At 49.6% G+C, this 24,390-nt stretch overlaps 1 protein-coding gene across 1 annotated transcript in view; it reads right to left on the bottom strand.

Annotated features, from left to right (window-relative positions):
* Nucleotides 1–23,952, bottom strand: part of LOC119969776 (fer-1-like protein 4) — a 427,310-nt gene extending 403,358 nt beyond the window's left edge. The window contains 2 exon segments of the mRNA XM_038803853.1: nt 14,879–14,934; nt 23,703–23,952. Coding sequence (XP_038659781.1) covers nt 14,879–14,934; nt 23,703–23,781 — 135 coding nt within the window. The 5' untranslated portion in view covers nt 23,782–23,952.
* Nucleotides 23,953–24,390: the final 438 nt, after the last annotated feature.

Here is a 24,390-nt window from a genome sequence, read left to right as displayed (position 1 = left end):
ACATTTAGCATTTTCACTCAGCTGCTCTCACCAAATGATAATGATGCAGACATCAATAAAGAAACCAATTTAATGTGAATTACTTATAAGTGATATTTCAATTGGAAAAAAAAACAATATCACCTTTGTGCTTTCAAGCCTTATATTAATGACAGGAAGGTTTTGGACACAGAGATTCCCCGTTTGACCAGGAGATTCTTTCATATGAACAAAGAAAATAGGAGCAAAAATAATAATCTAATAATAGTAATAATGATAATATTTTTTTATTGTCACAAGTAGGCTTACATTAACACTGCAATGAAGTTACTATGAAAAGCCCCTAGTCACCACATTCCGGAACCTGTTCGGGTCACAGAGGGAGAATTCAGGATGTCCAAATTACCTAACAGCACGTCTTTCAGGACCTGTGGGAGGAAACTGGAGCACCCGGAGGAAACCCACGCAGCCACGGGGAGAACGTGCAGACTCTGCACAGACAGTGACCCAAGCCGGGAATCGAACCTGGATCCCTGGCGCCTGTGAAGCAATAGTACTAACCACCATGCTACCTTTGGTGGCCATTTGGCCTCTCAAACATGTGTGGGTGTGCACGGGTGTGCATGTGTGGATGTGCACGCATGTGTGCAATTTCGTGTTTGTGAATACCTGTTTATAGGTGAGATAGCGTAGTGAGTGATGTGTGTGCACAGGTGTAGGTGTGTGCATGCAGTGGGGTGTTTGCTTGTGTGTGCTCGGGTGTGCATGTGCATATTGACTCAAGCGTGGGTGCAGGTGTGTATGTGTGTGCATGTGTGTACGTGGTCTGTGGGGGTCGGCGGTCTTGGGGAGTGGGTGGTCCTGAGGATGTGGGGGATGGTTGGGCAGTCTCGGGGATTGGTGGGCATGGGGGATGGGCGGTCAGTCTGGAGTACAAGGACTGGGTTATTTGCAGTGTGTGATGAGAAAATGTCACTTTTCTCACTTGGAAGAATCTGAGACAGGAGGAGTGGTCACCCTCCCAAAGTGTCCCTGCCCAGACCGTCCACACCCCTTCAAATCACCCAATACTCCTCCAGACGATCCAACCCCCCTCCTAATCCAGCCAACCCCCCTAGACCGCCCAAGCACCCATGTTCTCACCCCCCCCAGACTGCCCAATACCCCCCCCCCAACCCCCGCTGCCCTCCCCCCCCCCCCCCCCCCCACCGCGACTGTCCTCCCTGCCGCTTCCCCCCTGGCCGCCCCCTCCCCCCCAGACAGCCCCAACACCCCCCGCCACCCCCATCCCCCCACCACCACCCCACCCCAGACCGCTCAACGCCACCCCCCACCGGCACCCCGCCCGCCCAACACCCACACCCCCCCCTCCATGCCAGCCACCAGGCACCCCCCTCCCTCCCGCCACCGCAACCCCATCCCAGGCCGCCCAACGCACCCTCCAGGCCATCCCCTCCCCGCTTCTCTCCGTCCCCCAAAAGCCGGCCACACTCCCTCCCCCCGCCCTCCCCAGACAGCCCAATGCCCCAGACTGTTCAGACTCTCTGACCACAATAACTGTTTCAGCCAGTGGAATATTTTGCAATGTGGTTTCTGTTGTAATGTGGAGAAGCGAAGAGCTCATTTAGTCTTAGGTCTGGTCACCAAAATAACATAAATTATTGATCAGTTAATCTGTTCTCAGATATTGTTCAAGGGATGGATTATGATCAGTCAATGATAAATATCACCACAGGATCTTGAACATTTGGACATGGATACAGTTTATTTCCTCATCTGAGGTATTTTGAACAGAAGTTGTGACATTTTTAAATGTTTGTTTCAGTCAGACTGGAAGCTGTTGCCAGTATTTGCAAAGCCTCCCTGTATTTATCACTTGTTACCCTGACAATAGATTCTGAGGCCTCCACCCCACTTTGCTTAAGGTGGGGCAGATTCTACATAACACAAAAACGTCACAGTAAAGCTCCCCAATCCTCTGGGCAGGTTCTGTTCTTCGATTCGTTGCTGATTTACACAATCAAAGCTGTGGCACATTCTTGGTTATGACTCACTTAATGAGCCCTCCCTCGCACTCGCTGGTAGAACTTCTAAACACCTCGCCTATGTTCGGGGTGGCGGCTTCTAAAGCTTTGTGTGAGTTTACCAATCCAAAGTGGTAAGAGAAAAAAAAGTTTGAGATTCTTTTGGTGAAAGTTTGAGATGTTAACACTGGGAAGTAGACTACCCTATGAAGGCGGTGACACAGTGGCATTGTCACTGGACTAATAGTCTAGAGACCATAAGACAATAAGATATAGGAGCAGAATTAGGCCATTTGGCCCATCGAGTCTGCTCCGCCATTCAATCATGGCTGATATTTTTCTCATCCCCATTCTCCTGCCTTCTCCCCATAACCCCTGATCCCCTTATTAATCAAGAACCTATCTATCTCTGTCTTAAAGACACTCAATGAACTTGCCTCCACAGCCTTTTGCGGCAAAGAGTTACACAGATTCATCACCCTCTGGCTGAAGAAATTCCTCCTCACCTCTGTTTTATAGGATCGTCCCTTTAGTCTGAGATTGTGTCCTCTGCTTCTAGTTTTTCCGACAAGTGGAAACATCCTCTCCACATCCACTCTATCCAGGCCTCGCAATATCCTGTAAGTTTCAATAAAGTCCCCCCTCATCCTTCTAAACTCCAACGTGTACAGACCCAGAGTCCTCAACCATTCCTCAAAAGACAAGCTCTTCATTCCAGGGATCATTCTTGTGAACCTCCTCTGGACCCTTTCCAAGGCCGGCACATCCTTCCTTAGATACGGGGCCCAAAACTGCTCACAATACTCCAAATGAGGTCTGACCAGAGGCTTATACAGCCTCAGAAGTACATCCCTGCTCTTGTATTCTAGCCTCTCGACATGGCCCAGGATAATGCTCTGGTGACTGGGGTTCAAATCCAACCAGAGCAGGAAATTCAGCAAAAGAGTTTCAAGGGGTTGGTTAAGAAGGGAAAAATAGAGTTCGAGAGTAAGCTTGCAGGCCACACCTGGAATATTGTGTGCCGTTTTGGTCTCCTTATCTGAGTAAGAACGTTCTCACTCGAGGGAAGCGAAGGCTTACCAGACTGATTCCTGGGATGGCAAGTCTGACGACAAGGAGAGATTGAGTTGGTTAGGATTGTAATCGCTGGAGTTCAGAAGAATGAGGGGGGATCTCATAGAAACCTATAAACTTCTAACAGGACTGGACAGGGTAGATGCAGGATGGATGTTCCTGATAGTTGGGGTGTCCAGAACCACGGATCACAGTTTGAGGATACATAGAACATAAAACATAGAACAGTACAGCACAGTACAGGCCCTTCAGCCCACGATGTTGTGCCGACCATTTATCCTAATTTAAGATCAACTTAATCTGCACCCCTTCAATTTACTAATGTCCATGTGCCTGTCCAAGAGTCGCTTAAATGTCCCCAATGACTCTGACTCCACCACCTCTGCTGGCAGTGCATTCCATGCACCCACCATGCTCTGTATAAAGGACCTACCTCTGACATCTCCCCTACACCTGATGTGTTAGGCAGGTTGGGTCGACGTGGACTGCACTTGATGCAGTGTAGCGAGAGACAGACCTCCAACACTGGATAAGATCCAACACGATTATATTTAACGTACTAACTAATGTACATGTTCAACTGTGGGTTGACGCTATACTGACTTGACTGGAGACCGAGTACTAGCCTGACCAGACTTACTAGCTACCACATGGTTTTTGCACTGGCTAGCTCATTGGCTCTGACTGTCCCCGTGGTGGGTCCAGAGAGAGCGGGAAACCTAGTGCCCTCTGGCTTTATAGTGGTAGTTTCCTGTCTGGTGATTGGCTGCTCTGTTCTGTGTGCTTACTGGTCATCCTGTGTGTCAATCACTGCCTGTCTGTACTCCATTATATACATAGGTGTATATTATGACAAGACCTTCCTCCAATCACCTTAAAATTAGGGTTAGGGTTAGTGTTAGGTACCATGGGGCAGCATGGTAGCATGGTGGTTAGCATAAATGCTTCACAGCTCCAGGGTCCCAGGTTCGATTCCCGGCTGGGTCACTGTCTGTGCGGAATCTGCACGTCCTCCCCGTGTGTGCGTGGGTTTCCTCAGGGTGCTCCGGTTTCCTCCCACAGTCCAAAGATGTGCGGGTTAGGTGGATTGGCCATGCTAAATTGCCCGTAGTGTCCTAAAAAGTAAGGTTATGGGGGGGGTTGTTGGGTTACGGGTATAGGGTGGATACGTGGGTTTGAGTAGGGTGATCATTGCTCGGCGCAACATTGAGGGCCGAAGGGCCTGTTCTGTGCTGTACTGTTCTAAATTCTAAAATTATGTCCCCCTGTGACAGCCATTTCCGCTCTGGGGAAATGTCTTTGGCGATACCCTCTATCCATGCCTCTCATCACCTTGTACACCTCTATCAAGTTACCTCTCTTCCTTCTTCGCTCCAGTGAAAAAAGCCCGAGCTCCCTCAACCTTTCTTCATAAGACATGCCCTCCAGTCCAGGCAGCATCCTGGTAAATCTCCTCTTCACCCTCTCCAAAGCATCCACATCCTTCCCATAATGAGGCGACCAGAACTGGACACGATATTCCAAGTATGGTCTAACCAAGGTTTTATAAAGCTGCAGCAAAACCTCTCGTCTCTTAAATTCAATCCCCCTGTTAATGTAAGCCAACACACCATATGCCTTCTTAACAACTCTATCAACCTGGGTGGCAACTTTGAGGGATCTATGTACGTGGACCCCAAGATCCCTCTGTACCTCCACACTGCCAATAATCTTGTCTTTAACCGTGTATTCAGTATTCAAATTCGACCTTCCAAAATGAATCACTTTACATTTATCTAGGTTGAACTCCATCTGCCACTTCTCAGCCCAGCTCTGCATCCTGTCAATGTCCTGTTGTAACCTGCAACAGCCCTCAACACTATCTACAACTCCCCCAACCTTCGTGTCATCGGCAAACTTACTGACCCACCCTTCCACTTCCTCATCCAAGTCATTTATAAAAACCACAAAGAACAGAGGTCCCAGAACAGATCCCTGCGGGACACCACTGGTCACCGACCTCCAGGCAGAATACTTTCCATCCACTACCACACGCTGTCTTTAGGCCAGCCAATTCTGTATCCAGACAGCCAAATTTCCCTGTATCCCATGCCCCCTAACTTTCTGAATGGAGAACCTTATCAAATACCTTACTGAAATCCATATAAATCACATCCACTGCCCGACCTTCATCAATGTGTCTCGTCACATCCTAAAAGAATTCAATGAGGCTTGTGAGGCATGACCTGCCCCTCACAAAGCCATGCTGACTATCTTTAATCGAACTATGTTTTTCTAAATAATCATAAATCGTGGGGGCGATTCTCCAATATGGAGCCCAAGTGTTCGCGCCATCGTGAACGCTGTCGTGTTTCACGACGGCGCAAACCGGGCCCGGGTATAACCGATTCTGGCCCCCACAGGGGGCCAGCATGGTGCTGGGTCGGTTCATGCCGCTCCAGCCTCCTTTCGCGACACCAAATGGGCGCCGCGCCTACCCGCGCATGCGGAGTTGGGCCGCGCCATCCTGCACATGCGCGGGGGACTTGTTTTTTTAAAATAATTTTTATTGAAAAATTTTGTATTTATATAACAACAACGGACCGCAATAAAATACCAACAATAACAATGATGATAACAGTCATAAACATTCGCCCATCCTCAATGAACAACAAAACATATTAACAACAACTTAAATTAACACAATATTAAGTTAAATAACCATAGAAAAAATAGAAACAATAATAAAGAACACCCTCCTTCCCCCCCCCGGGTTGCTGCTGCTATTGACCAAGATACCTATCTTTGAGCCAGGAAGTCCAGAAAAGGCTGCCACCGTTTATAGAACCCTTGTATTGATCCTCTCAGGGCAAATTTGACCCTTTCCAAGGGTCACTGATCCACTGATCCAGGTCTCCACACTTGGGGGCCTCGCATCTTTCCACTGCATCAAGATCCTCCGCCGGGCTACTAGGGACGCAAAGGCCAGGACACCGGCCTCTTTCGCCTCCTGCACTCCCGGCTCCGCCACAACTCCAAAAATCGCGAGTCCCCAACTTGGTTTGACCCTGGATCCAACCACCCTCGACACTGTCCTCGCCACCCCCTTCCAGAATTCTTCCAGTGCCGGACATGCCCAGAACATATGGGCATAATTCGCTGGACTCCCCGAACACCTGGTGTACCTGTCTTCACCCCCAAAGAACCTACTCATCCTAGTCCCGGACATGTGGGCCCGGTGCAGCACCTTAAATTGGATGAGACTAAGCCTCGCACATGAGGAGGAAGAGTTGACTCTCTCCAAGGCATCCGCCCAAGTCCCATCCTCTATCTGCTCCCCTAGTTCCCCCTCCCATTTAGCCTTCAGCTCCTCCACTGACGACTCCTCCACCTCCTGCATTACCTTATAAATGTCAGACACCTTCCCCTCTCCGACCCACACCCCCGAAAGCACTCTGTCCATCGCCCCCCGCAAGGGCAGCAAAGGAAATTCCTCCACCTGTCGCCTAGCAAACGCCTTTACCTGCAAGTATCTGAACATGTTCCCTTGGGGGAGCCCAAATTTATCTTCCAGTTCCCCCAGGCCCGCAAACCTCCTGCCAATAAACAGGTCCCTCAGTTTACTGAATCCCACCCTATACCACCCCCTAAATCCCCCATCAGTGTTCCCCAGGATGAACCGATGATTTCCACCTAATGGGGCCTCCATCGAGCCCCCTGTTTCCCCCTATGCCGTCTCCACTGTCCCCAGATTCTTAGGGTCGCCGCCACCACTGGGCTTGTGGTATACCTCTTAGGAGAGAGCGGCAACGGCGCCGTTACCAAGGCCCCCAGGCTCGTACCTCTACAAGACGCCATCTCCATTCTTTTCCACGCCGCCCCCCTCTCCTCCATCACCCATTTACGCACCATTGACACATTGGCCGCCCAATAGTACCCCAAAAGGTTGGGCAGCGCCAGCCCGCCTCTATCCATCCCTCGCTCCAGGAAAACCCTCTTCACTCTCGGAGTCCCATGCGCCCACACAAAGCTCAAAATACTGCTAGTCACTCTCCTAAAGAAGGCCCTGGGGTAGAAGATAGGCAGGCACTGAAAGAGGAACAAGAACCTCGGCAGCACCGTCATTTTGACGGACTGCACCCTCCCCGCCAACGACAATGGCAGCATGTCCCACCTCTTGAACTCCTCCTCCATCTGATCCACAAGCCTGGTGAAATTATGCTTATGAAGAGTCCCCCAGTCCCTGGCCACCTGCACCCCCAGGTACCTAAAACTCTCCCCTGCCCTCCTAAGCGGGAGCCTACCAATTCCCTCCTCCTGGTCCCCAGGGTGCACCACAAACACCTCACTCTTGCCTAGATTTAGTTTATAGCCTGAAAAGGTCCCAAACTCAGCTGGCAGCTCCATCACCCCCGGCATCCCTCCCACCGGGTCCGCCACGTACAGTAGCAGGTCATCGGCATACAACGTCACCCTATGTTCCTCCCCACCTCGCACCAAACCCCTCCGCCTTCCTGAATCCCTCAACGCCATCGCCAGCGGCTCGATTGCCAGTGCAAACAACAAGGGGGACAAGGGGCAACCCTGCCTGGTCCCTCGATAAAGCCGGAAGTACTCCGACCTCCTCCCATTCGTGGCCACACACGCCATCGGGGCCTCATACAGCAGCCTCACCCATCTAATAAACCCTTCACCAATCCAAACCTCCCCAACACCTCCCATAAGTACCCCCACTCCACTCTATCGAAGGCCTTCTCCGCATCCAGCGCCACCACTATCTCTGCCTCCCCCTCAATCGCCGGCATCATGATGACATTCAACAACCTCCGCACATTCGTGTTCAGCTGCCTTCCCTTAACAAAACCTGTCTGGTCCTCGTGTACCACCCCTGGCACACAGTCCTCTATCCTGGTGGCCAGGATCTTTGCCAGCACCTTGGCATCCACATTAAGGAGAGATATGGGCCTGTATGAACCACACTGCTGGGGGTCCTTGTCCCTCTTTAAAATTAATGAGATCAGCGCCCGCGACATCGTCAGGGGCAAAGTCCCCCCTTCCCACGCTTCATTGAGTGTCCGCACCAGCAAGGGGCCCACTAGGTCCACAAACTTTTTATAAAATTCCACCGGGAACCCATCCGGCCCCGGTGCCTTCCCTGACTGCATCTGCCCGATCCCCTTAACTAGTTCCTCCAGCTCAATCGGCGCCCCCAACCCCTCCACCTGTTCCTCCTGCACCTTCGGGAAAGATAGCCCGTCGAGAAAACTCTCCATTCCCCTCCTATCCACCGTTGGCTCCGACCGGTACAGTTCCCCATAAAAGTCCTTGAAGACCTCATTCACCTCTGCCCCCTTCCGCACCACATTCCCACTCCTGTCTCTCACTCCAGCAATTTCCTTAGCCGCATCCCGCTTGCGGAGCTGATGAGCCAGCATCCTACTCGCCTTTTCACCATGTTCGTACACTGCCCCTTGTGCCTTCCTCCACTGTACCTCCGCCTTTCTAGTGGTCAACAAATCAAATTTAGCCTGTAGGCTGCGCCTCTCCCCCAACAATCCCTCCTCTGGTGCCTCCGCGTACCTCCTGTCTACCTCCAGCATCTTTCCCACCAGTCTATCCCTCTCACTCCTCTCGCTCCTCTCCCTGTGTGCCCGGATGGATATCAGCTCCCCATGAATCACTGCCTTCAGGGCTTCCCAGACCATCCCCACCCGGACCTCCCCCGTATCATTCACCTCGAGGTACCCCTCAATACTTGCCCGGACCCTCCTGCACACCTCCTCCTCTGCCAACAGCCCCACATCGAACCGCCACAACGGGCGCTGGTCCCGAACCTCCCCCATCTCCAACTCCATCCAATGCGGAGCGTGGTCGGGGATTGCAATGGCCGAATATTCGGCCTCCTCCACTCTCGGAATCAGTCCCCTACTCACCACGAAGAAGTCTACCGAGAATAAACCCTATGTACGTGGGAGAAGAAAGAGTACTCCCGTGCCCTCGGCCTCACAAACCTCCATGGGACCACCCCTCCCATCTGGTCCATAAACCCCCTCAGCACCTTGGCCGCCGCCGGCCTCCTACCCGCCCTTGAACTGGACCAATCCAGTGAAGGATCCAACACCGTATTGAAGTCCCCCCCATAATCAGACCTCCCGCCTCTAGATCCGGGACACGTCCCAGCATACACCTCATAAAGCCCGCATCATCCCAATTTGGGGCATACACACTAACATAGAACATAGAACATAGAACATAGAACGATACAGCGCAGTACAGGCCCTTCGGCCCTCGATGTTGCACCGACATGGAAAAAATCTAAAGGCCATCTAACCTACACTATGCCCTTATCATCCATATGCTTATCCAATAAATTTTTAAATGCCCTCAATGTTGGCGAGTTCACTACTGTTGCAGGTAGGGCATTCCACGGCCTCACCACTCTTTGCGTAAAAAACCCACCTCTGACCTCTGTCCTATATCTATTACCCCTCAATTTAAGGCTATGTCCCCTCGTGCTAGCCACCTCCATCCGCGGGAGAAGGCTCTCGCTGTCCACCCTATCTAACCCTCTGATCATTTTGTATGCCTCTATTAAGTCACCTCTTAACCTTCTTCTCTCTAATGAAAACAACCTCAAGTCCATCAGCCTTTCCTCATAAGATTTTCCCTCCATACCAGGCAACATCCTGGTAAATCTCCTCTGCACCCGTTCCAAAGCTTCCACGTCCTTCCTATAATGAGGTGACCAGAACTGTACGCAATACTCCAAATGCGGCCGTACTAGAGTTTTGTACAACTGCAACATGACCTCATGGCTCCGGAACTCAATCCCTCTACCAATAAAGGCCAACACACCATAGGCCTTCTTCACAACCCTATCAACCTGGGTGGCAACTTTCAGGGATCTATGTACATGGACACCGAGATCCCTCTGCTCATCCACACTACCAAGAATTTTACCATTAGCCAAATATTCCGCATTTCTGTTATTCTTTCCAAAGTGAATCACCTCACACTTCTCCACATTAAACTCCATTTGCCACCTCTCAGCCCAGCTCTGCAGCTTATCTATGTCCCTCTGTAACCTGCAACATCCTTCCGCACTGTCTACAACTCCACCGACTTTAGTGTCGTCTGCAAATTTACTCACCCAACCTTCTGCGCCCTCCTCTAGGTCATTTATAAAAATGACAAACAGCAACGGCCCCAGAACAGATCCTTGTGGTACGCCACTCGTAACTGAACTCCATTCTGAACATTTCCCATCAACTACCACTCTCTGTCTTCTTTCAACTAGCCAATTTCTGATCCACATCTCTAAATCACCCTCAATCCCCAGCCTCCGTATTTTCTGCAATAGACGACCGTGGGGAACCTTATCAAATGCTTTACTGAAATCCATATACACCACATCAACTGCTCTACCCTCGTCTACCTGTTCAGTCACCTTCTCAAAGAACTCGATAAGGTTTGTGAGGCATGACCTACCCTTCACAAAACCATGCTGACTGTCCCTAATCATATTATTCCTATCTAGATGATTATAAATTGTATCTTTTATAATCCTCTCCAAGACTTTACCCACCACAGACGTTAGGCTCACCGGCCTATAGTTACCGGGGTTATCTCTACTCCCCTTCTTGAACAAAGGGACCACATTTGCTATCCTCCAGTCCTCTGGCACTATTCCTGTAGCCAATGATGACCTAAAAATCAAAGCCAAAGGCTCAGCAATCTCTTCCCTGGCTTCCCAGAGAATCCTAGGATAAATCCCATCCGGCCCCGGGGACTTATCTATTTTCACCTTGTCCAGAATTGCCAACACTTCTTCCCTACGCACCTCAATGCCATCTATTCTAATAGCCTGGGTCTCAGCATTCTCCTCCACAATATTATCTTTTTCTTGAGTGAATACTGACGAAAAGTATTCATTTAGTATCTCGCTTATCTCCTCAGCCTCCACACACAACTTCCCTCCACTGTCCTTGACTGGCCCTACTCTTACCCTAGTCATTCTTTTATTCCTGACATACCTATAGAAAGCTTTTGGGTTTTCCTTGATCCTACCTGCCAAAGACTTCTCATGTCCCCTCCTTGCTCGTCTCAGCTCTCTCTTTAGATCCTTCCTCGCTTCCTTGTAACTATCAAGCGCCCCAACTGAAACTTCACGCCTCATCTTCACATAGACCTCCTTCTTCCTCTTAACAAGTACCACCTTCTCTCCCTGTAGCCTGCCCCTTACCATAACAAACCTACCCCCCTTACCGCCACCACCTCAGATGCCTCAAACGACACATTTTTCCCCACCAGAATCGCCACTCCCCGGTTCTTCACATCCAACCCGGAGTGGAAAACCTGACCCACCCACCCCTTCCAGAGACAGACCTGGTCCGCCACATGGAACTTGTTACCACAGGAGGTAGTTGAGGCCGAAACATTGTATGTTTTCAAGAAGCAGTTAGATAAAGCACTTGGGGCGAAGGGGATCAAAGGATATGGGGGGAAGCGGGATTAGGCTGTTGAGTTGGATGATCAGCCAGGATCATAATGGATGGCAACAGGCTCCACCATTCATTATGATCATGTCTGATCATCAAGTTCAATACCCTGATCCCGCCTTCCCCCCATATCCTTTGATCCCTTTAGCCCCAAGAGCTGTATCTAATTCCTTCTGGAAATTACACATTTTGGCCTCAACTACTTTCTGTGGTAGCAAATTCCACAGATTCACCACTCTCTGGGTGAAGAAATTTCTCCTCACCTCAGTCCTTAAAGGTTTACCCCTTATCCTCAAACTGTGACCCCTAGTTCTGGACTTCCCCACCATTGGGAACATTCTTTCTGAATCTACCCTGTCTAATCCTGTTAGAATTTTGTAAGTTTCTATGAGATCCCCTCTCACTCTTCTAAACTCCAGTGAATATAATCCTGGTCGACTTAGTGTCTCCTCCTATGACACTCCTGCCATCCCAGGAATCAGCCTGGTAAACCTTTGCTGCACTCCCTCCATAGCAAGAACATCCTTCCTCAGATAAGGACACCAAAACTGCACACAATACTCCAGGTGTGGCCTCACCAACGCTCGATACAAATGGATCAAAGGATAAGTGTGGGGGGGGGGGAGCATGGTGACGCAGTGGTTAGCACTGCTGCCTCATGGGGCCGAGGACCCTGGTTCGATCCCGGCCCTGGATCACTGTCCGTGTGGAGTTTGCACATTGGACCAGAGCAACATCTGGAGTCGGCTGCAGCATAATTCCGAGGTGATGCCCACTCACTGCACAGCCTCCCCGGACAGGCGGCGGAATGTGGCGACTAGGGGCTTTTCACAGTAACTTCATTGAAGCCTACTCGTGACAATAAGCAATTTTTTTTTAAAACCCAGAAGGAAACACATGTTCTGAGTAACTCTATTGATCTTCACAGCATCATCATCACAATTCACAAACTGGACCTATATTGAGAAAACAGAAAATCTGGACAACCGCAGCAGGGCTGACAGCATCTGTCAGACTGGAAAGGTTCACTCCCTTCTCTCTCCACAGAGGCTGTCAGACCTGCTGTGATTGTCCAGTATTTTCTGTTTTTGTTTCAGATTCCAGCATCCGCAGTAATTTGCTTTTATCTATATTGAGAACGTGTGCTGTAAAGTGTAAACATATTTCAGCACAAACACACCCAGTTTCACTAACGACAGTAGGTAGTCACTGAATTCCTATCCATTTATACACTGCCACACTGACAAGAGCAACGCAATAACAGTTCTAAATAAGCCACTGAAGTTTCACTTCACCCATTGTTAATGATTCATGGTGTGTTGTGGAAAGGAGGAATTCAGCTATTTTGTTGCGGAGAGATGGTTAAGGAGATTTCTCTGCTAGGTGGGGTTATCACTCAGCCCTCCCCTTCACCACACAGTCCATGATGGTTAGTTTAATTCACCTTTCCTTTAAGGAGCTGCAGCAATGCCTCACAGCTTCAATGGAGTCAGTCATAGCAGTGTACAGCACAGAAAAGGCCCCTTCGGCCCATTGCACCTGCGCTGGTCAAAAACAACCACCTAAGTATTCTAACCCCATTTCCCAGCACTTGGCCCATAGCCGTGTCTGCCCTGGCATCGCAAGTGCTCATCTAAATACTTCTTAAATGTCTCTGCCTCCACCCCCCTTTCAGACAGCGAGTTCCAGACTCCCACAACCCTCTGGGTGAAAAGGTTTTTCCCTCACATCCCCTCTAACCCTCCTGCCCCTCACCTGAAGTCTCTGCCTCCTGGTCATTGATCCCTCCACCAAGGGGAAATGTTTCCTCCTGTCTACTCTATCTCTGCCCTTCATAATTTTCTACATCTCAATCATGTCTCCCCTCAGTCTCCTCTGCTCCAAGGAAAACAATCCCAGTCTATCCAATCTCTCTTCATAGCTCAAACTCTCCGGCCCAGGCAATGTCCTGGTAAATCTCCTCTGCACCCTTTCCAGTGGCTATCACATCCCTCCTATAATGTGGATTCCAGAACTGCGCACAATACTCTAGCTGTGGCCTATTCAACATTTTATACAGTTCCAGCATAACCTCCCTGCTTTTAAACTCTATGCCTCGGCTAATAAAGGCAAGTCTACCATATGTCTTCTTAACCACCGTATCCACCTGCTCTGCTACCTTAAGTGACGGGTATACATGCACACCAAGGTCCTTCTGATCCTCGTTGCTTCCCAGGGTCCTGCCGTTTATCCTGTATTCCCTGCCTTGTTTGTCCTGCCCAAGTGCATCACCTCACACTTATTCAGATTGAATTCCATTTGCCACTGATCAGCCCATCTGACCAGCCCGTCTATATCCTCCTGTAATCGAAGGCTATCGTCCTCACTATTTACAACCCCACCAATTTTTGTATCATCCGCAAACTTATTGATCAACCTGCTTACATTCAAATCAAAACCATTTATAGAAACCACAAAGAGCAAGGGCTCCAACACTGATCTCTGCGGAACCCCATTGGACACAGGCTTCCAGTCAGAAACAACACCCCTCAACCATCACCCTCTGCTTCCTGACACTCAGCCAATCCTGGATCCAATTTGCCAAGTTTCTTTGGATCCCATGGCTCTTACCTTCATTATCAATCTCCCACATGGGACCTTATCAAAAGCCTTGCTGAAATCCAAGTAGATTATGTTAAATGCATTTCCCTCATCTACACACCTGGTCACCTCTTCGAAAAATTCAATCAACATGACCTCCCCTTAACAAAACCATGCTGACTATTCCTGATTAATCCCTGCCTCTCCCAAATGCAGAGTAGTTCTGTCTCTCGGAATTGCTTCCAATAGTTTCCCCACCATTGAGGTTAGACTGACTGGTCTGTAGTTTCCTGGTTTATCCTTTCCTCCCTTCTTGAATAATGGACTGCCAGATATTTCACTGAACTGGGAACAGTTCCAGTTTCAGCCCCGGGTGTGTGATCCACTCATCAACTACCTTTAAACACCATCAACTCACTCCTGCTCCTGATCCTAAGGTACTGACTGTACTGGGTGCCTTTGCTGGTGTAATGATCTAACAGTCTAGGTTTACATTTTAAGAGTGTCAGCCTGGTTCATGTCTGTGGAAGAAATGTAATATTTTGTAACCAGGTCCTTCAGCCACAGAGTTCACTATAACCTGTAGAGTTTTAGTCTATTTGTGTTTCATGTCCAGCAGGGACAGCCCAGTGACAGCAGAGTATTGGGTTAATGGAACCGGTAGTCAGTTGGTGTTTGGATGGGATGAATGTTTCTTTACTGGGATTTGTGGGTGAATGATAAAGTTTTAAACACCACACTTACCTCATTGAAAACAGCTTCATGTTCACATTTCACTTTTTTAGTCAGGTGCGTGTAACCTGAGAACAGATGAAGAAACGTTAGTGTCAAACCCGAACGGGAGAGTCAACAGGAACACACGGTAGGGAAGAAATAAACTGTGGTGTGCACAGAATCACAAAAACTAGCCCTCCTCTCCCAGCAGGACCGGCCACCATCCCAGCCCTCCACCCAGGTCAGGGTTTTTATACAGAGTAATTGACCCTTGTTAAGGGGAAACTGCCCAGAGTTATAGGGGAGGGGGGGGGGGGGGGTCATACCCAGCTGTGTAAGGGGGAACCCAATGGAGCACAGTCCTTGGCCCCCAAGGGGGTTATAACTGTTACTCTGCACAACAATAATGACAAATCTCTCCAGCCTACCTGAGACACGAATATTTATTCCATCTTACTGAAATATAGCATCGTAGGAATTGTTATTCAAAAATGACCCAGATCCATCTCGTTCGCCTTCTGCCATCCTGGTAAAACCAATGAAGCAGTTACTGACTAATGACTGTGATTAATCTCTAACTCTGTGTTGATTGATGAGGGAGTCAACAAAATTGGGGTCAGGCTGGACAGTGGAGTTTCGGCCACAATCGGCTCTTACTGACTGGCAGAGCAGATGTGATGGGCCGAATGGCCTGCTTCTGCTCCGACTCCTCATGATCAGTGAGGGCATGACAGAACAGACATTGGGTAAGGAAAATAACCCAAGGTGGGGAATGTCGGGAATCACAAGATCAAATTCATCTGTCCCTCCTCCCATATTAGATTCAGCACAACTCCAGTCTCAAATCACTCAGAGACTTTCATGAAATAAATCTTTTCAATTTAAACTTGAATTGATACTATCTGCTTCCACTGTGTCATTATAAACTGTCTCTGGTGTTATAACCCCCTTGGGATTTCCCCCTTTCACAGCTGAGTATCAACTCCCCCGGTAATTGGGGTGAGGCACATAGAGGCTTATACAGAGAAAACTACTCTGTATAAAAACCCTGCCTGAGGGTAGCCCTTTGTGGGGAGGGGTAGTAGTTGATAAAATCCTAAAAAGGGATGGAGTTGGGTTGGGCCTTTAGGGATTGGAGCCTGCCGGATGGCCCGCATCTTATCTTCCACCAGGTGAAGCCCCCTCCTGTCAACCAGGTTCCCTAAATAGGTGACTGTGGGGGCATTAAAAACGCACTTCCCCCTGCAGAGGCAGATACCGGCCTGTTCAAAATGCCACAGGACTTCGGCCAGGTTCTCCCAATGTAATTTTGCTGAGGCCCTGCTGGTGAGTATGTCATCCAGGTACACGGCCACCCTGGGTAAGCCCCCTGGATATTCTCTAACTTCACTCACTGAATTATAGAACATAGAATATACAGTGCAGAAGGAGGCCATTTGGACCATTGAGTCTGCACCGACCCACTTAAGCCCTCACTTCCACCCTATCCCTGTAACCCAATAACCCCTTTTTGGACACTAAGGGCAATTGATCATGGCCAATCCACCTAACCCGCACGTCTTTGGACTGTGGGTGGAAACCGGAGCACTCGGAGGAAACCCACGCAGCCACGGGGAGAACGTGCAAACTCCGCATCGAACCTGGGACCCTGTGAAGCCACAGTGCTATCCACTTGTGCTACCGTGCTACCCAGGGAATTTAATCCCTTCAAGCACAGCTCGCAGGGTGAGACAGGATGTCATGGCCTAAAGTATTCAGTCCCCTTACAATCCTACCAGCAGCGATCATTACCCCCCCCCCCCCCCCCCCCCCCCCAATCCCGGTGATCTAATCTCCCCCACACCCGTCCCAGGCATCTAATCCCCCCTCCTCCTGTCCCAGGAATCTAATCCCCTGCCCCCCCCCCCCCCCCCCCCCCATCCTGGTGAGCTAATCCTCCACCACCCCCTGCCCACCTCCATCCCGGGTATTTAATCACCCCCCCCACCCGGATATCTAGTCCCCCTGCGTCCCCTCCGTCCCGGGTATCTAATCCCCCATCCCGGGTATCTGCATTGCCAATGAGCACTTTGTATCGGTGTTTACCGAGGAAGATGCTGCTGACCATAACGGTAGAAGTGGAGAGGAGATGGTAAAGGTAGTGAATTGGGTGAAAATAGATAGTCAGGATGTTGTGGAAAGGCTGGCTATGTTCAGAGGGAATATATCACATGGTCCAGAGGCCTTGAAGGAAGGGTTTGCTTTCCAATCTCCCCTCGAAACGGGGGTGGTATCAGAGGATTAGAGTGGTATCTGTGATACCCTAATTCAAGAAAGGCTGTTCAGACAGTCTGAGTAGCGACAGGATGGTCTGTTTAACATCTGCAGTGTGTAAGGTTTTACAATAACAATAATAATCGTTATTAGTGTCATAAGTAGACTTAAATTAACACTGCAATGAAGTTACTGTGTAAAGCCCTTAGTCACCACACTCTGGCGCCTGTTCAGATACGCAGAGGGAGAATTCAGAATGTCCAATTCACCTAACAAGCACGTCTTTCGGACTGTGGGAGGAAACCGAAGCACCCGGAGGAAACCCACGCAGACACGGGGAGAACATGCAGACTACACACAAACAGTGACCCAAGCCGGGAATCAAACCTGGGACCCTGCCGTTGTGAAGCAACAGTGCTAACCACTCTGTTACCATGCCACCCCAGGGAATCAGGGAAGAATGAACAAATACTTGGAGCGTTTTGAGTGAATTAGGGAGAGGGAGCACAGATTTATGAAAGGCAAATTGTGTTTGATTAATCTAATTGATGTTTTTGATAAAGTAACAAAGAGTGTTGATGAAGGGAATGTGGTGGAGGGTGTCTTTGAATTTTCAGAAAGTGTTTGCCAAAGTACCACATGAAAGTCTGGTTAACAAAATCAGGACTCATAGAATAGAACAAATAACTAAGAAAAGTACAGCACAGGAACAGGCCCTTCGGCCCTCCAAGCCCGTGCCGACCATGGTGCCCGCCTAAACTAAAATCTTCTACACTTCCTGGGACGTATCCCTCTATTGCCATCCTATTCATGTATTTGTCAAGATGCCTCTTAAATGTCTCTATCACTGCTGCTTCCATCACCTCCTCCGGCAGCGAGTTCCAGGCACCCACCACCCTCTGTGTAAAAAAACTTGCCTCGTACATCTCCTCTAAACCTTGCCCCTCGCACCTTAAACCTATACCCCCTAGTAATTGACCCCTCTGCCCTGGGGAAAAGCCTCTGACTATCCACTCTGTCTATGCCCCTCATAATTTTGTAGACCTCGATCAGGTCGCCCCTCAACCTCCGTAGTTCCAGTGAGAACAAACCAAGTTTATTCAACCGCTCCTCATAACTAAAGCCCTCTATACCAGGCAACATCCTGGTAAATCTCTTCTCCACCCTCTCTAAAGCCTCCACATCCTTCTGGTAGTGTGGCAACCAGAATTGAACACTATACTCCAAGTGTGGCCTAACTAAAGTTCTATACAGCTGCAACATGACTTGCCAATTCTTATACTCAATGCCCCGGCCAATGAAGGCAAGCATGCCGTATGCCTTCTTGACTACCTTCTCCATCTGTGTTGCCCCTTTCAGTGACCTGTGGGCCTGTACACCTCGATCTCTCTGACTGTCAATACTCTTGAGGGTTCTACCATTCACTGTCTATTCCCGAACCTGTATTAGACCTTCCAAAATGCATTACCTCACATTTATCCGGATTAAACTCCATCTGTCATCTCGCTGCCCAAGTCTCCAAGCAATCTAAATCCTGCTGTATCCTCTGACAGTCCTCATCACTATCCGCAATTCCACCAACCTTTGTGTCGTCTACAAACTTACTAATCAGACCAGTTACATTTATCTCCAAATCATTTATATATGCTACAAACAGCAAAGGTCCCAGCACTGAATCCTGCAGAACGCCACTAGTCACAGCCCTCCAATTAGAAAAGCCCTTCCATTGCTACTCTCTGCCTTCTGTGACTTAGCCAGTTCTAGAACATAGAACATAGAACATTACAGCACAGTACGGGCCCTTCAGCCCTCGATGTTGCGCCGACCCGTGAAACCATCTGAAGCCTATCTGACCTACACTATTCCATTTTCATCCATATGTCTATTCAGTGACCACTTAAATGCCCTTAAAGTTGGCGAGTCTACTACTGTTGCAGGCAGGGCGTTCCACACCCCTACTACTCTCTGAGTAAAGAAACTGCCTCTGACATCTGTCCTATATCTACCACCCCTAAATTTAAAGCTATGTCCCCTCGTGTTGGTCATCACCATCCAAGGAAAAACTCTCACTGTCCACCCTATCTAACCCTCTGACTATCTTATATGTCTCTATTAAGTCACTCTCAGCCTTCTCCTCTCTAACGAAAACAACCTCAAGTCCCTGAGCCTTTCCTCGTAAGACCTTCCCTCCATACCAGGCAACATCCTAGTAAATCTCCTCTGAACCCTTTCTAAAGCTTCCACATCCTTCCTATAATGTGGTGACCAGAACTGCACGCAGTACTCCAGGTGCGGCCGCACCAGAGTTATGTACAGCTGCAGCATGACCTCGTGGCTCCGAAACTCAATCCCCCTACTGATAAAGGCTAGCACACCATATGCCTTCTTAACAGCCCTATTAACCTGGGTGGCAACGTTCAGGGATTTATGTACCTGGATGCCGAGATCTCTCTGTTCACCTACACTACCAAGAATCTTGCCATTAGCCCAGTACTCTGCATTCTTGTTACTTCTTCCAAAGTGAACCACCTCACACTTTTCCGCATTAAACTCCATCTGCCACCTCTCAGCCCAGCTCTGCAGCTTATCTATGTCCCTCTGTAACCTATAACATCCTTCAGCATATCCACAACTCCACCGACCTTCGTGTCATCTGCAAATTTACTAACCCATCCTTCTACACACTCTTCCAGGTCATTTATAAAAATGACAAACAGCAGTGGCCCCAAAACAGATCCTTGCGGTACACCACTAGTAACTGAACTCCAGGATGAACATTTGCCATCAACCACCACCCTCTGTCTTCTTTCAGCTAGCCAATTACTGATCCAAACCGCTAAATCACCTTCAATCCCATACTTCCTTATTTTCTGCAATAGCCTACCGTGGGGAACCTTATCAAACGCCTTACTGAAATCCATATACACCACATCAACCGCTTTACCCTGATCCACCTGTTCGGTCACCTTTTCAAAAAACTCAATAAGGTTTGTGAGGCATGACCTACCCTTCACAAAACCGTGTTGACTATCGCTAATCAACTTGTTCTTTTCAAGATGATTATAAACCCTATCTCTTATAACCTTTTCCAACATTTTACCCACAACCAAAGTAAGGCTCACAGGTCTATAATTACCAGGGTTGTCTCTACTCCCCTTCTTGAACAAGGGGACAACATTTGCTATCCTCCAGTCTTCCGGCCTGTCGACAATGACGACATAAAGATCAAGGACAAAGGCTCTGCAATCTCCTCCCTGTATCCACCTTGCCAGCTCACCCTTGATCCCATGTGACTTCACCTTTTGTACCAGTCTACCGTGAGGGACCTTGTCAAAGGCCTTACTGAAGTCCACATAGTCAACATTCACTGCCCTACCTGCATCAATCATCTTTGTGACCTCTTCGAAAAGCTCTATCAAGTTAGTGAGACACAACCTCCCCTTCACAAAACCATGCTGCCTCTCACTAATACGTCCATTTGCTTCCAAATGGGAGTAGATCCTGTCTCGAAGAATTCTCTCCAGTAATTTCCCTACCACTGACGTAAAGCTCATCGGCCTGTAGTTCCCTGGATTATCCTTCTTCAACAATGGAACAACATTGGCTATTCTTCAGTCCTCCAGGACATCACCTGAAGACAGTGAGGATCCAAAAATTTCTGTCAAGGTCTCAGCAATTTCCTCTCTAGCCTCCTTCAGTATTCTGGGGTAGATCCCATCAGGCCTTGGGGACTTATCTACCTTACTATTTTTCAAGACGCCCAACACCTCATCTTTTTGGATCTCAAGGTGACCAAGCTACCTACACACCCTTCTCCAGACTCAACATCCACCAATTCCTTCTCTTTGGTGAATTCATTTAGTGCCTCGCCCACAAGCTCCACACATAGATTCCCTTGCCTATCCTTCAGTGGGCCAACCCTTTCCCTGGCTACCCTCTTGCTTTTTATGTATGAATAGGATGGAACGGGATTCAGATAGAAAAGTGGCTTAATACAGAAAGCAGCAAGTCAGACTGGAGGGTGATGTTCCCTAGGGGTTTGTACTAAGACCCCTGCTTTTCTTGTTATATATAAATGACTTGGATGGAGGATAATATTTCAAAATTTGCTGATGACTCCAAACTTAGAGGAGTGACAGACAGTGATGATGATATCAGTCAATTGCAACAGGACATCGATAGGTTTGTGGAATGGGCAGACTATTGAAGGTCACAATCCTGAAACTTTAAGTCTGTTTCTCGCTCCACAGACTCTGTCAGACCTGCTCAGTATTTCCAGCATTTTCTGTTTTATTTCAGATTTCCAGCACCCACAATATTTTGTTTTTGAACCTGGCTCCGATTCCTGCATGGCCCTTGTTTGTCAGTGAGTAGAATTGCAGTGTTAGAATAACTCAGGGGCCCTGCTGCCAATCAGGAGTCAGCCCAGGGTGTTATTTTATTAATTTGTGTCATGTGGGTGTATTCCCAACCACTAATTGCCCCTCAAGAAGGTGGTGGTGAGCCACTCCCTTGAACCGCTGCAGTCCCTGTCATGTAGGTACACCCACTGTGCTATTAAATAGAACATACATACATACAGTGCAGAAGGAGGCCAATCGGCCCATCGAGTCTGCACCGACCCACTCAAGCACTCACTTCCACCCTATCCCCGTAACCCAATAACCCCTCCTAACCTTTTTGGTCACTAAGGGCAATTTATCATGGCCAATCCACCTAACCTGCACGTCTTTGGACTGTGGGAGGAAACCGGTGCACCCGGAGGAAACCCACGCACACACGGGGAGAACATGCAGACTCCACACAGACAGCGACCCAAGCCGGGAATCGAACCTGGGACCATGGTGTTGTGAAGCCACAGTGCTAACCACTATGCTACCGTGCTGCCCTACTAGGGAAGGAGTTCCAGTATTTTGGCCCAGTGACAGTGAAGGAACGGCGATATATTTCCAAGCCAGTGTGGTGAGCAATGGTGGCCGAAGCAACCCCTGTCAAACTCCTGCCTCACGGGACGGCACGGCGACGGAGCGGTTAGCACTGCTGTCTCACGGAACGGCACGGCGACGGAGCGGTTACCACTGCTGTCTCACGGGACGGCACGGCAACGGAGCGGTTACCACTGCTGCCTCACGGGACGGCACGGCAACGGAGCGGTTACCACTGCTGCCTCACGGGACGGCACGGCGACGGAGCGGTTAGCACTGCTGCCTCACGGGACGGCACGGCGACGGAGCGGTTACCACTGCTGTCTCACGGGACGGCACGGCGACGGAGCGGTTAGCACTGCTGCCTCACGGGACGGCACGGCGACGGAGCGGTTACCACTGCTGCCTCACTGGCTGGCACGGTAACAGAGTGGTTAGCACTGCTGCCTCACGGGCTGGCACAGTGACGGAGTGGTTAGCACTCCTGCCTCATGGGCTGGCACGGTGACGGAGTGGTTAGCACTGCTGCCTCATGGGCTGGCACGGTGACGGAGTGGTTAGCACTGCTGCCTCATGGGCTGGCATGGTGACGGAGTGGTTAGCACTGCTGCCTCATGGGCTGGCGCGTGACAGAGCGGTTAGCACTCCTGCCTCACGGGCTGGCACGGTGACGGAGTGGTTAGCACTGCTGCCTCACGGGCTGGCACGGTGACGGAGTGGTTAGCACTGCTGCCTCATGGGCTGGCGCGTGACAGAGCGGTTAGCACTCCTGCCTCACGGGCTGGCGCGTGACAGAGCGGTTAGCACTCCTGCCTCACGGGCTGGCACGGTGACGGAGTGGTTAGCACTCCTGCCTCACGGGCTGGCACGGTGATGGAGTGGTTAGCACTCCTGTCTCACGGGCTGGCACGGTGACGGAGTGGTTAGCACTCCTGTCTCACGGGCTGGCACGGTGACGGAGTGGTTAGCGCTGCTGCCTCACGGGCTGGCGCGTGACAGAGCGGTTAGCACTCCTGCCTCATGGGATGGCACGGTGACGGAGTGGTTAGCACTCCTGTCTCACGGGCTGGCACGGTGACAGAGTGGTTAGCACTCCTGCCTCATGGGATGGCACGGTGACGGAGTGGTTAGCGCTGCTGCCTCACGGGCTGGCATGGTGACGGAGTGGTTAGCACTCCTGCCTCATGGGATGGCACGGTGACGGAGTGGTTAGCACTCCTGCCTCATGGGATGGCACGGTGACGGAGTGGTTAGCACTCCTGCCTCATGGGATGGCACGGTGACGGAGTGGTTAGCACTGCTGTCTCACGATGCCGAGGACCCGGGTTCGCCGGCCCCGGGTCACTGTCCGTGTTGAGTTTGCAAATTCTCTCAGTGTCTGCGTGGATTTCACCCCCACAACCCAAAGCTGTGCAGGGTCGGTGGATTGGCCACACTAAATTGTCCCTTAATTAGAAAAAAAGAATTGGATACTCTAATTTTTTTTTAAACTGCTGCATATCAAGTAACACTTGCAGAATGTTTTGGCAAGTGAGTTAGAAGGGCCTCGCTTCTTCTCCACACGGACACCTGAACAAACTGTCAGCAAACAGCAGACATACCTTCAGCAAAAACAGAACAGCCCTAATCTCACTCCGGGCAGAAGAGGGAAGAGAGCAGGAACCGCGGATCCTTACCTCGGAATGTAATCCGAATTTGTCTGTCATACTTTCCGTTCAGGTTAGAGATCTTCTTCAGATACAGAACGAGAGACATCCTGACCTTTCAAACTCCGCTGGCAGACTTTTAAAAGTTGTTGTTTTCCTCCTGAGCGGGCAGATCTTGCTCCATTCTCGGGGAATGCAGAATGCTGCCTGGGGTTTGAATTATGTCCCCGCTCTGGCGCTGCCTGGAACGATTCTGCTGAGAACAACTTGCTCAATCGGATTCCAGGTTTATCAGCCAACACCTCCCACACCCAAATCAGTCCCTTCACAATTCATCTTGTGGCGTTTCCGCCCTCCAGCCACAAGTGGAGAAATATTAAGTTCAAGTATTAAAAATAAATAGGTAAATTGCTTCTACTATTATTCCTTTAAATACAAAACACAAATTTACACAAACAACTTTCAGCTCTTACACATCATTCATGTTCCATTCAAACTCCTGAAATCACCTAATGTCTGCCTGAATTTGGGTCTTTCTGACAGAACCTTTATTTCCTTGTTCCATAAATTCCATCAATCGCCACAGGCACTTCATTGTCCAGAATGCCAACTCTGACTTACTGAACTGCCATTAAACTCAGTAAAGAAAGGTTATCACATTCCACATACACATTGGCTGCACAAATAACAAACAACTATCAAGGTGCAGGATTCCATC

The sequence above is a fragment of the Scyliorhinus canicula genome, chromosome 7, assembly GCF_902713615.1.
Source record: "Scyliorhinus canicula chromosome 7, sScyCan1.1, whole genome shotgun sequence".
NCBI lineage: Eukaryota > Metazoa > Chordata > Chondrichthyes > Carcharhiniformes > Scyliorhinidae > Scyliorhinus > Scyliorhinus canicula.
Note: the sequence above shows the minus strand (reverse complement) of the source record. Positions and strands in the feature narration are given on the sequence as shown.